General features: G+C 36.4%; 2 protein-coding genes across 4 annotated transcripts in view; both read right to left on the bottom strand.

The window, feature by feature from the left end:
• nlgn1 (neuroligin 1) overlaps window positions 1-14,422 on the bottom strand; it is a 277,973-nt gene that overhangs the window by 95,093 nt on the left and 168,458 nt on the right. The gene's annotated exons all lie outside the window — the stretch shown is intronic.
• LOC146361655 (uncharacterized) lies at window positions 5,101-14,074 on the bottom strand. Its single transcript, XM_084921668.1, has one exon. It carries the CDS (start codon window positions 7,129-7,131, stop codon window positions 6,433-6,435), a length of 699 nt encoding a protein of 232 aa, XP_084777794.1. The 5' UTR covers window positions 7,132-14,074; the 3' UTR covers window positions 5,101-6,432.

The raw sequence follows: 14,422 nt of genomic DNA, 5'->3' as shown, positions 1-14,422 counted from the left end.
CTGTGTCTGTCAGTTGAAAGATTTTTTTAATCGCTCACTACCTATTAATGTATTATCGTTAGAAGTTCCTGCCACTTTTCTTCACATTTGCTCTTTTCTTCACTTTTTCTACTTTCTTTTTAACCTCTTTAAATTTAAAATGGTAATAATCATAACTGAGGAGAGTGGCTGTCGCCTGATTCCTGCGCTAAACTTCATCTCTGTGGTCAGTTCATTCTTTCAAGAATTTAAAGAAGAAAAAAAATATTCTTGCCAATTAGAAATTCTATATTGAGAATAGTTAGTGACCCCGGGGGCATGTAAAAGCCTAAAAGCCTAAAACAACAAGTTTTTTTTAATAAAAAAAAACTTGTCTTTACAGTGTTGACTACTTTATTTTATTTTATTTTATTTTGAAAGACTGTTAATTCACCAACAGCAACGCTTAAAAAACACCATGACAAGAAATCCTAACACTTCCTTGAGCAAGACATTGCCATTGCGCACTTGTTTGTTCTGTCAATTTGAAACAGTTTGGTTTATTTCCTATGTAGTGAATTTGATTGTATACACTCACACCTAAGTGTAAAAATGATAGATGATAAAAAAAGAATGTCACAGTTCCCAAACCTGATACGCAAGAACAACTTTTAAACAATTCAAAGCTACAGGGCTGGAGTATGTATATCAAATTACAACAGGATGACATTTACATTTACGCTTTCATGAACCGAGCTACTGCAATAACATTTTGCTTCATTTTTTAAATTAGTTTGTTGTTTTTATACAGAAACCAATTAAATTTGAATCCCTGTTTTTACTTATGTGTGTGTGTGTTTGTTTGTGTGTTCATCTATATACTGAGGCATACATCAGTGTCTCTCTCTACTGGTATTAGCTGCGTGCTAATTGGTTGAGGTTTGCAAGAGCTTCACAAATAAAGCTTTCACATTTATGCATGTTTTCTCCACCCCATAGATGTTTGAATGGAAACAGAAGAATAAAACAGGTCAGAGTCTGTGCCACACTGACTGAGGAAAACAAAAAACATATTTGAGAAGCAGATGCAAGAAAGTCATCGAGCAGCAATGCTGCTTTTGGATCTGACAGCTAGATGGATAATGCGACTGTGCATGATACAAGCTGCAGAGATGATAAAGAGCTCAGTCTCTTCTGGCAGACTCACTCTCTATGAATCTTTATTTAGTTCTGCAATTCAAAAAAAATAATCTAAAAATTGTAACACTTCCTTTAGCAAGACAGTGCCATTGTTTGTTCTGTCTATTTGCAACAATTTGGTTTATTTCCCATGTGGTGAATATTTGATTGTATACACTCAAGCCTAAGTGTAAAAATGATAGAGAGAATTTCACAGTTCCAAAATCAAATATACAAGAATAAAATTAAAACAATTCAAAGGACGGGCTGGAGTATGTATATCAAATTACAACAAGATGACATTTACATGCATTTTCTTGAACCAAGCCACTGTAATAACATCTTATTTCATTTTTTTGTTTGTTTGTTTGTTTTGAGTTCTGTATTTTTTTTTATTCTGCTTAGTCCTATTTTGTGTTACTTTATATTCTCTAAACCTCTGTAACTGTCGCTTTATCTGACTTTCTCTATCAGTCTCTGTCTGTCTAAATCTCTCTTTGTCTACAAAGGCACATTCATATTTGAATAGTCGCAGCAATGTCAATAAAAAGTAGACAGTAGTGGTGAGGGACAAGGCACTTGCCTATCTTCATCCGTCATGGTCATCCATTGCTGCATTTGTCTAACTTGCCCTTAGTGATCATGTGACTGTGGTGACCAAAAACAATAGGAACAACTGAGAGTTCTAGCTGGGATGCACCCAAGTCATATACATGAAGTCAGTCATATTTAAGAATGTTCACTCGTGGTTTTACACTCACTATGTGTTTATATACTACTCTTCATTTAATCATTAGTTATTAATCTACTCAGTGACTTTGATCAGTGACCTATATAACCTGTATTAACAACCATTTGTTGTTAGGCTTTAAGAAACTGTCCACACACACAAAATTCAGACATTTTCACTACTGAAACTACATTTCTCATTTAACATACTAATCAGATGTATGCATCAATTATATTTTTAGTTAAGAATAAAAATGCTTTACGGAGTTAAACAAGGAAAAGCTCTGTTGTAGCACTCCAATCATTTTAAACACATAGGCTGGATGTTAAGACCTTTCATCCCTTCCCAGATGTCAGAGAAAAGACGTGGGGACTTAAATCTCTCTATGTCCCACCTCTCTCAACAGTGGAAGATTAAGATGCAGCCAGTACCTGCAGCAGTCAGCTGCCACCAGTTCTAAATACAGAACATCAACCACTTTGGTTGGGAGATGCACAGGAAGCAGATTGCTGCGTGAAAGAGCCATAAGTATATATTTCTTTGCCGCTCGACTGTCTAACTTTGTCACTCTCTTTCACTCTGTTCATCTCTCTTCTTCACTGGCCTTTTCCGTTTTCTCTGTCTGCTTCTCTCCATCACTATGCCTCAGTGGTACATGCACACAACAATCAAAGGGAGAGAAAGTATGAGGGCAGGGTGTACGCAAGTATTTTTTTCTTCCGTGTCACAGGACAGAGAGACAGAAGACAAAGTACACGCATGTTCTTTCTCTTGTCTGCTCGACAGCGATGCCATGTAAGTAAATACTTGGCCCTTCAGTGAACCGTCGGAAGTGCTTCGTATCTGTGCACACATACACACAGGCACTTACACACACACAGCTCTCACTCAATTTTACCCAGGTGTTCCACTTCCTTCAGTTTTTCTGACTTTTAGCTGTAATGAAAATGAGTCAGAAATAGGTGGCCTACTTTCACTTCAAACCCTCTATTATAATGAAAAACTTCATCTCTGCCATTTCTCCCGTGCTCGACTGTGACTCCTGTGTTATAGTTTAAAAGCTAAAGATGGGGTTAAGCAATGTGTTGAGGCCAGACAAGTTCAGTTCAGTTCAGTTCAGTTCATTTTATTTCAAACATTTCAAACATGTGCCTTCACAATCATTACAAAATATCATTCCATTATTTGTTTGAAAAGGAGTAGGCAGAAGTATTTACTTATTTGTCCCTACCCCCTCAAGTTTTATCTCTCATTCATTTAATTTTTTTTTTTGTCTTAAATTAAACAAACAACATATGAAACAAAAGTAAAGCAAAACAAAACAAAACATACATAAATCAAAAACAAGAAATTAGCAAGCCCCACCATAGTATAGTTTCTTTCATATGAAAAATACAGAATGTGTATATTTGCAGATACACAATTTATGGAAAAACAAACAAACCAAAACAAAAAAAAACAAAAAAAGAACCACAACACCATTACCAGCATCATTACCGTCCTGGGTTAACCCCGTTTTCTTCATTCTTATACTTATTTAAAATTAGGTTTTTATATTTTACTTTAAACTGTTTTATGTTTTTACTGTTTCTTCTGTTAGACTGTTCCATAATTTAACTCCTGCAATTGAGATAGACATCGTTTTTAAAGTTGTTCTAGCACTTTGTATTTTTAAATTCCATTTCCCTCTTAAGTTATACCCACCTTCTCTTTCTATGAACAATTTACAGATTTCTTTGGGAAGCAATTTATTTCTTACTTTATACATTATTTGCGCTGTTTTAAGCTTCACCAAGTCTTGGAATTTAATAGCTTGCATTTTGACAAAGAGTGCATTTGTATGGTCCCTGTACCCTACATTATTTATTAATCTAATGGCCCTTTTCTGTATTATAGTTATTGTTTGTGTGTTACTTTTGTATGTGTTTCCCCAGACCTCTACACAGTAGCTCATATATGGCAGTAGTAAAGCACAGTATAAAATGTGCAGTGCTTTCTGATCCAACATATGCTTTGCTTTCCCCAGGACGGCAATGCCCCGTGCCAATTTCCCCCGAACATAAGTAATGTGTGGCTTCCAACAGAGCTTGTGGTCAATGATCACCCAAAGAAATTTTATTTCATTTACTCTTTCTAAATATACATTGTCAACACATATTTCTACTTTGATGTTTTTCTTTTGGTTTCCAAACAACATAAATTTGGTTTTATCTAGATTCAATGATAATTTATTTATATCAAACCACTTCTTTAATATCGTTAATTCCTGTGTGATCATTCCCAAAACCTGTGGCAATTCCACACCTGAACACAGTATATTTGTGTCATCTGCAAATATTACAAACTTTAAAATCTCCGATACTCTGCAGATATCATTTAAGTACATAATAAACATTTTTGGACCCAGTACTGAACCTTGAGGTACTCCACAAGCTATATCCATCAAATTAGATTTATATTCATTTATTTGTACATATTGTTGCCTATTCCCTACATAGCTTTTTAACCATTCCAAAACCACTCCCCTAAACCCGTACTTTTCCAGTTTTTTTAATAGAATTTCATGATTAACAGTATCAAACGCCTTCTTTAGATCTAAGAAAACGCAGAGCGCATACCTCTTATTATCCACACATTCCGTTATCTTTTCCATTAAATCTATCAGTGCCAAAGCTGTTGATCTGTTGCTTCTGAACCCATACTGACTATCTGTCATTAATTCATATTTTTCCACAAAACTGTCAAATCTTTTTATGAAGAGTTTTTCCAGTATCTTAGAGAACTGGGAGAGTATTGACACTGGTCTATAGTTTGTAAAATGATGCCTTTCACCGGTTTTGTAAATGGGAATAACTTTAGCAACTTTCATTTTTTGTGGAAAAACTCCTTTTTGAAACGACAAGTTGAATATATATTTTAATGGTTTTACAATACCATCAATAACCGTCTTTACTGTTAACATATCAATATCATTCCAGTCTGTACTGGTTTTGTTCTTAAGTCCTCTAACTATGTCATAAATCTCTTTCTCTTCCACTGCTCTTAAAAACATTGAGCTACTATTCCTTTCAACATTTTCACCAGTGTCCCTTTCTATTCCATCAACCTTTATTTCTTCTGCCAGTTTTGGCCCTATGTTTACGAAGAATTCATTAAAGCCATTTACTATCTCTTCCATGTTATTAATACTTCTTGTCCCTTCTATAAAGTACCCAGGTAATCATTATTCCTTGATTCATTTTTGATTATACTGTTTAATACATTCCATATATCTCTTGTGTTATCTTTATTGTGTTCTAACCTTTTAATGTAATACTCTCTTTTACAGGATCTCATTATATTAGTTAATTTATTTTTGTAAGTTTTATACTTCATTTCAGTTTCTGTTGTTCTCTTTTTTATGAATTCTCAATATAGGGTATTCTTTTTTTGCTGGCATTTTGTAGTCCTTTTGTCATCCATGGTCTTCCTGCATAGTTGTGTTTCCTACTGATTTCAATTACTGGGCAGTTTTTATCAAGTAATGTGTTAAATGTTCTTAAAAATCCTTCGTAAGCTTTATTAACTTCTGTTTGTTCATATACAATATTCCAATCTTGCTTTAAAAGTTCATTTCTAAGACAATTTAATGTCTTCTCTGTTCTTATTCTTTTGTAAATAATCTTATGTCCATCGTTGTTCACTTTATAATGGCAATTATAAGATGCAAAGACTGGTAAATGGTCACTTATATCATCGATTAACAGCCCACTTTTTATATTTCCTTCTATTATATTTGTAAATATATTATCTAATAGAGTTGCACAATGAGATGTTATTCTGGTCGGTCTTGTTATCAGTGGAAATAAACCGATGCTGTACATGGAATCAATAAATTCTTCTGTACTCTTATTATGATTTGGATTCAATAAGTCAATATTAAAGTCCCCACAAATAAACATTCTTTTCTGATTTATATTTGTAAATAAGTCCTCCATATTATCCTTAAATATCTCAATCTTAGATCCTGGTGTTCTATATATACAACTGACAATTAGGTTTTTCCTTTTTTCCATACTTATTTCCACTGATAAACATTCCATCACTCCATCAATAACAGTTGTCATTCTTCCCATTCTTTTGTACTTTAGGTTTTTATCAATGTAAAGTGCCACCCCACCTCCTTTCTTGTTGATCCTGAAGGAATTCATATCCATTTATTTTAAAGTCTTCTTCTTTTCCAGGAGTTATCCAGGTCTCCGATATGGCTATCACATTGAATGGCTGTTCAAACTGTGTTATGTAGTCTTTGATGGATTGAAAGTTTGCATATAAGCTTCGACTATTAAAGTGAACCATTGTTATACCCTGTTCTACCTTGAATTCCTTTTTAAGTTGCTCATTTGTATAATAATTGCATTCATTTGTCTTATTGTTAAAGAAATTACAATCAGGATCTATGTTGCTGTCATACATCAATGTCTTATTTTCAATATCTATATGAGTTGTTAGTTGAAAATTGTCAGACATCTGCGTTGGTTGTGCACTTGGATGGTCCCATCATATTTAGCACTGCTTTGCATTTATCAGTTATATTTTTCTAGTTCCGTCATCTCTTTGATGACTAGAACCTTAGCCTGCTCTGGTGTTCCATTTAACTTAATGAATATTTTACAGTCTGACGTCCAAGTTGACTGTATTTTCTTCTGTTTTCTTAATATTCTTGCTTGTCTTGCAATGTCTGCATTTTTCTTGATTAGGTGTTCATTTAAATAAACATTTGTACCTTTTAGCTTTCTTCCTTGCTTGAGCAGTTCTTTTTTCTGTTTTCTATTAACAAAACGAATGATAATGGCAGGTATTTGATTTTTGTTTTTTCTCGGAAGAGGATGGCATCCCTCAATATTTTTACTGTCCATTTCGATACCTTTGCTTTTAAAGAAGGCCATTACCTGCTCTTCCAAAGAGCGTAGCTCTTGCTCAGGTGGCTCCCCTCTCTCTGACGCTGCTACCCGTGCGTATGTCTGATGCTTGGTTTCCAGTCCTGTCACTATCACATCATTTACTCTTGAATATTGTTCCAGATCTGACACCCGTCCTTCCAGCATAGCAATCTTCTTGTCCTTTTCCTCGCTCTGCCTTCTTAGTTCTTTAATATCATCCATTAAATTGAGTATCAGTTTTTGTTGTTTTGAAATTGTTGTTATTTCTTCAGACATAAAGTTTAGGGATTTCTTTATGTCCTCCAGTTCCTCCTCATTAACGTTGCTCCTCTTAGGCGGCATCTTAACGGCTTTAAGGCCCGCTGGTTGCGAAGCACCCTTGAGGGTTGCCGAAGCCCGGCCTGTCCTGGCAATTAACCTCACTGGCTGTTTGTTGATACCAGGCGTGGCCTGGCAGCTAGCCTCGTTAGCTGGTGGTGGAGCCTGGCGTGGTCTGGCAGCTAGCCTCGCTAGCTGGTGGTGGAGCCTGGCGTGGTCTGGCAGCTAGCCTCGCTAGCTGGTGGTGGAGCCTGGCGTGGTCTGGCAGCTATCCTCGTTAGCTGGTGGTGGAGCCCTGCGCGGCCTGGCAGGTAGCCTTGCTGGCTAGTGTTGGTACCCTGCGTGGCCTGAGCTAACCAACCTGCACGAAGAGTGGTCAAACAACAGTTTTTGTTTTCCAGGATTTCACTGAACAAAGACTAGTGGATCTATTCTGGACCTCCAATCAACTGAGTAACATGTGACTACTTAACTTTAACAGATTGTTAGCCTAAGGTATCCACCTTACACAAATCAGCCATAACATTGAAAGCACTGACCTCTAATATTCAGATATGTATGTATAAATTTGCCTTGCATCAGTGAGCCTTGGCTATGATCTTGTCACTGGTTCATCACTTTACCTTCCCTGGACCACTTTTGATAGATACTGACCACTGTAGACCAGGAACACCCAACAAGAGCTGCAGTTTTAGAGATGTAGATACAGTTCAACAGGTTTGCTCCTTACGCTTGCCCTGTTCTGCTGCTTTTAACGCATCGACTTTGAGGACAAAATGTTCACTTGCTCGCCAATATATCCCACCCACTAACAGGTGGAATGATGAGAGATAATAAATGGGTTATTGTTATCATTCCTATCTAGGTTGCCTATAAATTCATGAAACTATTGATAACTCAGTAATCTGTGGGAAAAATATTTGTCCAGTTGTCATGCATAGTAAAAGAGTCTTGGCATGGTCTTCACTAAAATGTCACTCTAGAGTGTTTGAGTGTTTTTATTGGCTGTTAAGTATTGGGTCTTGTTCTATTAAGTGAGAAGTTTATCATAAGTGGAAGCTCTCAGAAATCACAAGTTAATGAGCAGTCAAGTATTGCTTGAATTGGGACACACAGCTAGAGTAAATGACACAGACTAGGATTATCAGAGAAGTGTTGTTAGGGATGGAAATATACACAAGAAGTGAACTTAAACACTTCTGCTTTTCATACAATGAGGTCTATCGAGGATATCAGACTGAGTTCAATAAAGCAAAAGAATATGTTCTGCAAGCAGCAACTTGAGGCACTGACAAGGTCTCTTACTCCCAAAGTTTGAATTCTGCCAAAGAAACATTATGTGAGCAATTAAGTACTGTTTCTGAGAGGGAAATATCTGTGTTAGGATTCAAATGACCTGGAAAATTCACAGACTGAAGGCCTAAACTCTATGTTAACTGGTAAAGGTAATAATCACCTTTGTGTAAAAAATATTAATCTAATATTAAAATAACATCCACAATCAGGATAAGCAGTTGCACAAAGCTGGTTTTATTAGCTCGCTATGCTAACCCAGGGTCTGCCCTGCACATTTACATGAAACGGGTGGTGGTGGCAGCATCTGACCAGTCATAGCCATGGATAAGTGTACTGACAGCAGAGCGGCTGAACGTACAAGGTTAAATAAAACCATAATATTAAATCTAAAGATGTTAAACATAATACTGACTGAAGTAACGGCTGCTGCAGACAATTCAGCAGTGTGAGTATGTGTGAGAGGAAAGGTGACGTATGAATGTTTGAGTGCCTTTAATTCTTTGATCAGTAGGATTTTAAAATAGCTGCTATATTAATAAAGTTGAACCTATTGTTGAAGTTAAAGGAAAGCTAGCTTAAATGCCAACAGTGTGTTAGCAGATTTAACAAATCACACCACTATAACTAAGACACGTGGATGAATGGATGATGGATGATTTTGTTTTTGGGTTTTTTTTATTTTGTTTTGCTTCTTTTCTTTTCTTTTCTTTTCTTTTTAAAAGTACAGTCTTACTAAAAGTATGGATAAATGAAACTTATAGGAGGCATTTTTTAACATGTGTCATTTCTTTTCACATCTAAAGATGAAGGAACTATTTTGCGGAACGCAACAGGAACTAATGAGTTCTTAAAAGTTGTGCCACTAAAGTTAGCAATATCACTGTGCCCTTGGGCCAGGCACAGTCATTTTAAGCGCCACACATTCTTACTCTAAGTTCCTTAGAAAGGCATTAGAATGCATCATCACGTCTTTGCCCTTGTAATCAACCAATTTAGGGATTAAATGAGCACAGCGAAAGGCAAGTGAAACATTGTTTCAGAACATCATGACTGGACAAATACAATCAGCCACACATATACATATATACCATATATATATATGGTAACACAGTGACACACATACAGGGATCATTTTCATTTAGTATAACTGGTCTCTAACAAGCCCACAACCATAAAGTGTCCATCATCTTAAATAAATCAGAAGTGTTAATGTATGCGTCTGCTAGGATCTGTGAATGCTGAGCTTCAGCCTGCACATACTAACATTATGTGTGTGTTATATGAAGGGAGTCTCTGTATGTTGCTATAGCCGCTTGTCAAGCCTCATTTAGACAAAGTCGCTCACCAAACAGAAGCTGAATAATTCTCTTTGAGCCTCATATCTATCATATCCTCTCTTCTCCTCCTTCTCTTCTCACTGCTCCTGCTTGTCCTTCTCTACCTCTCTCTTCCTCTCTCGTCCTCCTCATCTTCCCCCCACTGTACTCTTTCTCTCTCTCTCTCTCTTTTTTTCTAATAAGAATTTTTTAGGGGAGAAGCAGCAGCCTTGAGACGCTCTTCCTCCAGGCTGAGATGGATTTATGATGTGCTGTCAACTTGCGAAGAGAGAGGGAGAGAGAATAAGAAAGCACAGTAAACATGTTTTCCTCCTTCCTACCATAATTTGAGGGGGTGGAGGGTAGAAACAGGGAACACAGCTGGGTGCTTTTTCATAATCCTTTGCATTGAAAATCAAAACAAGAAAACATCCTGATGCAAAGAAAAGGTGAAGCATGGTCCAAGTCATGTCTTGTGTTGATTTTGGAGGGTTGACAGGACTCTAAATTGTTTAAGAGAGCCACAATAGAGTGAGTATGTGTGTCCAGACTGGTTGAACTTTAATTAGATATTACCACAGGTGTAGATAGAAAAGAAGTTAGGATGGGTATCTCAATGTTTTTGGCACGATTGGTTAAAAAACAATACAGTACCTGAAACAATTGAATTCATCACTCTATTCCAGTGTTATCAGTCCATTGCCAGCTATTGATAGTTGATATTCCTTTTGATACCGCTAGTTTCCAGCTTCCTACACCAACTACCGGGCTCAGTAGGCAGTTATCACCTCATTTAATGGTGGTCGTGCCGCCTTGTTGAACAGAAATAATGGGCAGAGTATTTTCACTTTAACAGCAACATTAGGGTGAAGGAGAGGTGGTGGTCGAAGAACTTTGACTTGAGTTAAAGAAACACCTTTGCACTTTTGGGTGTTGGAGGCTTTCACTTGGTGTTTAGTGAAGTTAAGGCAACCAAACCACTAAAGATAAAAGTAGCACAGATAAGTATGAGTATGCTTCAAATTAATTAAAAGTACCTCAAACACTCACTCAAAACCTTGCTGAATGGACTGCAAAGTAACCACTCTTTGTCTTCCTAAGCACGGTGTTAAATGTGTCCTGCCCACTCACAGCTGACAGCCAAGCTGTGCTATGTGCTGAAGAGGCTTTGCATATGACAAATTTAAAAGAAAAAAAAAATAGCTTCATTTTATGTGCAGTGCTTCAAGATGAGCACCCCCTGCAGATCAAACAGTATCTTTTCTTTTTTCTTTTTATCACTATTACTATCTGGCATACTCTGACACTTCAAAGTCTGCTACAAAGTCACATACAACTCCCATAGTGCAGGATATTTTTCAACACAAAGTCATGCAGAGGATGCATAGCATGCACTGCAGGAGATGACGTTTCACAATGATGTTATCATTGCGACAATCATCATCAAAAAAATAAAGGAAGAAAAATACAACAAAGAAAAAAACAAAACAAAATAATAAAAAATAAAAATAGCATATGAAATCCTTTTTCACATGATGACCGCTGTACACCCAGACTTTTCCCTCTATCTTAAATCATGTTTAAGATAGAGCTCATTTTAAATACTTTATATTCTTTTTAATGTCCAGCATCATGTTTTATAAATCATATGTTTATAGTTTATGAGCTCATGAGCACAGGCCTATATCTTTTTTTTTTTTTTTATATATTGAAATATTAATAACAAAACAATCAGCTGAACTGTCAACATTTACAGGGGAACTTAGATGAAAGGGAAAAGTGGATTATGTGTGAATGTAGAGTGCTAACAAAGCATCTGGTTAACATATTAGATTCAGTTATTCTCATAAATGCTAATCAGAAAGTGCTCCTTAAACTGCACCTGCTCAGCTTCCCTGTTTTATTAGACCGGATATGCTCAGAGCTGCCGTCCCCTCTCCATCATGGTTACAGCTTTCCTTGCTAGTGTATTAAAGGAGCAAGAGGAAACTCATCTATTACAATGCTAACTCGCTGAAGCTCGTCTACTTGTTAGCACTAGCTGTGTTTCCACACGAAGCACAGGTTGTAACTGATCTTAGGACAGTAAAAGCTGAGCCAGCGACAGCTTGCCTCGCACTCTCCCCTCAGTTTACCGTCAAAGACCAGCGGTTTGTCCACAATGCTCATGCGCAAACCACCAGAAAAAAGCCGCTTCCCTCTAAGTTGTGTGTTGCTTTACGCATAGATACTCAGCACACAATGGCACTACAAATCACACATACAAAGGATATATAAACACTAAAGAATTTAAAGCTCTAACTGTAATAATTTCTTCAGAAAAAATATTCTTAAACGACAAGGCATTTATCATCAGTTAATGTTACACTACATCAAGAAGTAGTATTAACATGATTTTACCTAAAATCTACACGTCAGAAAGGTTACTAAAAATCCTTCAGTTAATAAAGTGGTTAAATTAGTGTGAAGATTTTGTAAGAAAGTGAAAAGATTGTGCCATTAGGTTCACATAATTCTCTCTCTTGAAAGCCAGATTCACCTGTGTCTTTCAAGACACGAGAAACATGAGATGTGTACTCAAGAAAAAGCCAATTTACATTCAAGCCAAGTGAAATCATTTCACTTCAACACTTGATTCATTCATTCTTTCCTTCTTTCTTACATGTAATAACAGCTGGATATGGATCCACTAGATGCTTGACTTAATGACTTATTAAAGCTACACTTTCCTGAGACCTCTTGCTCTTACTGTGCTCTGCTGTAGACATTCTAAACTCACAACTCCCTTGAACTGGCCTTAAAAAAAGAAATGAAAAAGAAAAAGAGGAGAAAAACACCACTCTAGCATTCCTTGATTTGCCCAGAATGCTGGTTCCCATAGTAACAGGGGGCAATGATAAATTAGCCCAATGGCGCTAAGGATTCTGCTCACACACCAGCCCTGCCACACTCATACTTTCTATTCTGCTCCTCCATCTCCATTTTTCTATCTCTCTGTGCAGCAGCCCTATTCACATGATTGTTTATTCAAAAATGATGCCGCCACAGATGGGAAGTAAACATATTCTACTCTTCAAAATGAAAGAATCACAACTATTTTAGCTCATAATGAACCTACAAGCACAATCAAAGCCAGAAACGGCAATGGAATGTGGTTAAAAATCATTTAGACAGTACTGCAGACATTTGGGTCATTGCAGTGACAACTGAATGTGGATGCTTGGTCAGCATCGTTTCGTTTGAGTTATTTATTGTGATTTTACAAAAGCAGAATTTTGGAGTGCAGCGGTGTTTATGGGAACAGCTTCCCAATCTTGTAAACCCTCCAACTAATTTAATTAAAGCTTTTGTGTCTATAAGGCTTTCCCAGTATCGGTCAACTAAAAGAATAATTCCAGTAGTGTAGTTTTATGGACTCTTTCTCTCACACACGCTTACATGCACACTTTTATTTTTCATAAAGTGCAGGCCACATTAATTGTCAGTGGTTATTGTGCTTAATATTTATCCTGTTAGCCTTTAATTGTTAAGCCTTTAATGTCTTGCTGAAATGCTTTTATTACTTCATCTTTATCTAAATCAATTCAAAATTGGGTTAAATAAAACAACTGGTTTTATTATCTATTATAAAAAAATAGAAAAGAGATGAGAACTACTTTTGTAAATGCCAGGCAACATGATTATACAATTGTCCTTAGTGATATAATCACATTGTACCTACAACACTGATAACAATCTTACAGAGCAAACACCTGTTCTTTGCCCTGATTGGGTATTAGCTCTGTGAATATGAGCAGCTATGTTTCCTATGCCACTCTAGTCCACTTTTACCAAGTCGTCTAGTTGACGTCTGGTGATTTCATGTTTACTAATCCACTCCGAAATATCTTTAAACTACAGGAAAGTGTTCTTGATCAGGTAACACATACGAGCAGACAAAAAGCATCGTATTTAACAAGTTAGCACTTAGGCATTTTATCCCAAAGAGAACCACTTCATTTCAAACCATTAGTTCATTTCAAGCATTCTGGCAGAATAGCAATATCCAGCAGCTGTCAAGCACAGATGTATTCTATTTAATCATAACATTTTTTCTTTAAAATGCTGTGCAGAAGATAATCTGCCATAGTGAGCCCAGATGGTTGCTGGTCTTTATACACTTTTGTTAGATAGAGTAACAAAAGGTTAGCTCCACTTTGCATAGCTGTTTGGTCATCTACTCTATAGGCATAGCTTTGTGTTACTGAAAACACAAACAGAAAGATGATAAATTAGGGGAAAGGAATCCGATCCCACAATCACACATCTTAAAGTGACTTTCCCGAGGAAACATTTGTTTAAAAGAAGTTGAACTCAGCATGTGAAGTTATTTCATTGTTTCTTGCCAAAGCTGAATGTTTACGTGTCCACCACGGTTTAGTCAGCTACACGTCATTTTTATTGACTAATTATAATATTGCTGTCTATGTCAGTTTTTGGTCTATAAATAGTTCATTTTTTTTAAATGTAAAACATATTGCTGAAGGCATAAATTACTTATATGCTACCAATAAGCTTCAGGTCAATTCATTCATCATTAACTTCAACATCTATTATACTTTTAATATTAAAAAATCTCTGCATCATCTGTTTCTTTTTACGTTTCGCCTCCAACCAATTAATTACAAAACAATGAGTTTACCATTTGTGCTAATCAGCAAATA

The sequence above is a fragment of the Perissodus microlepis genome, chromosome 23 (assembly GCF_051167445.1).
Source record: "Perissodus microlepis isolate ML-2025 ecotype Zambia chromosome 23, ASM5116744v1, whole genome shotgun sequence".
In the NCBI taxonomy this organism is placed as follows: Eukaryota; Metazoa; Chordata; class Actinopteri; order Cichliformes; family Cichlidae; genus Perissodus; species Perissodus microlepis.
The sequence above is the reverse complement of the archived record's forward strand: the minus strand, read 5'-3'. Positions and strand labels throughout refer to the sequence as shown.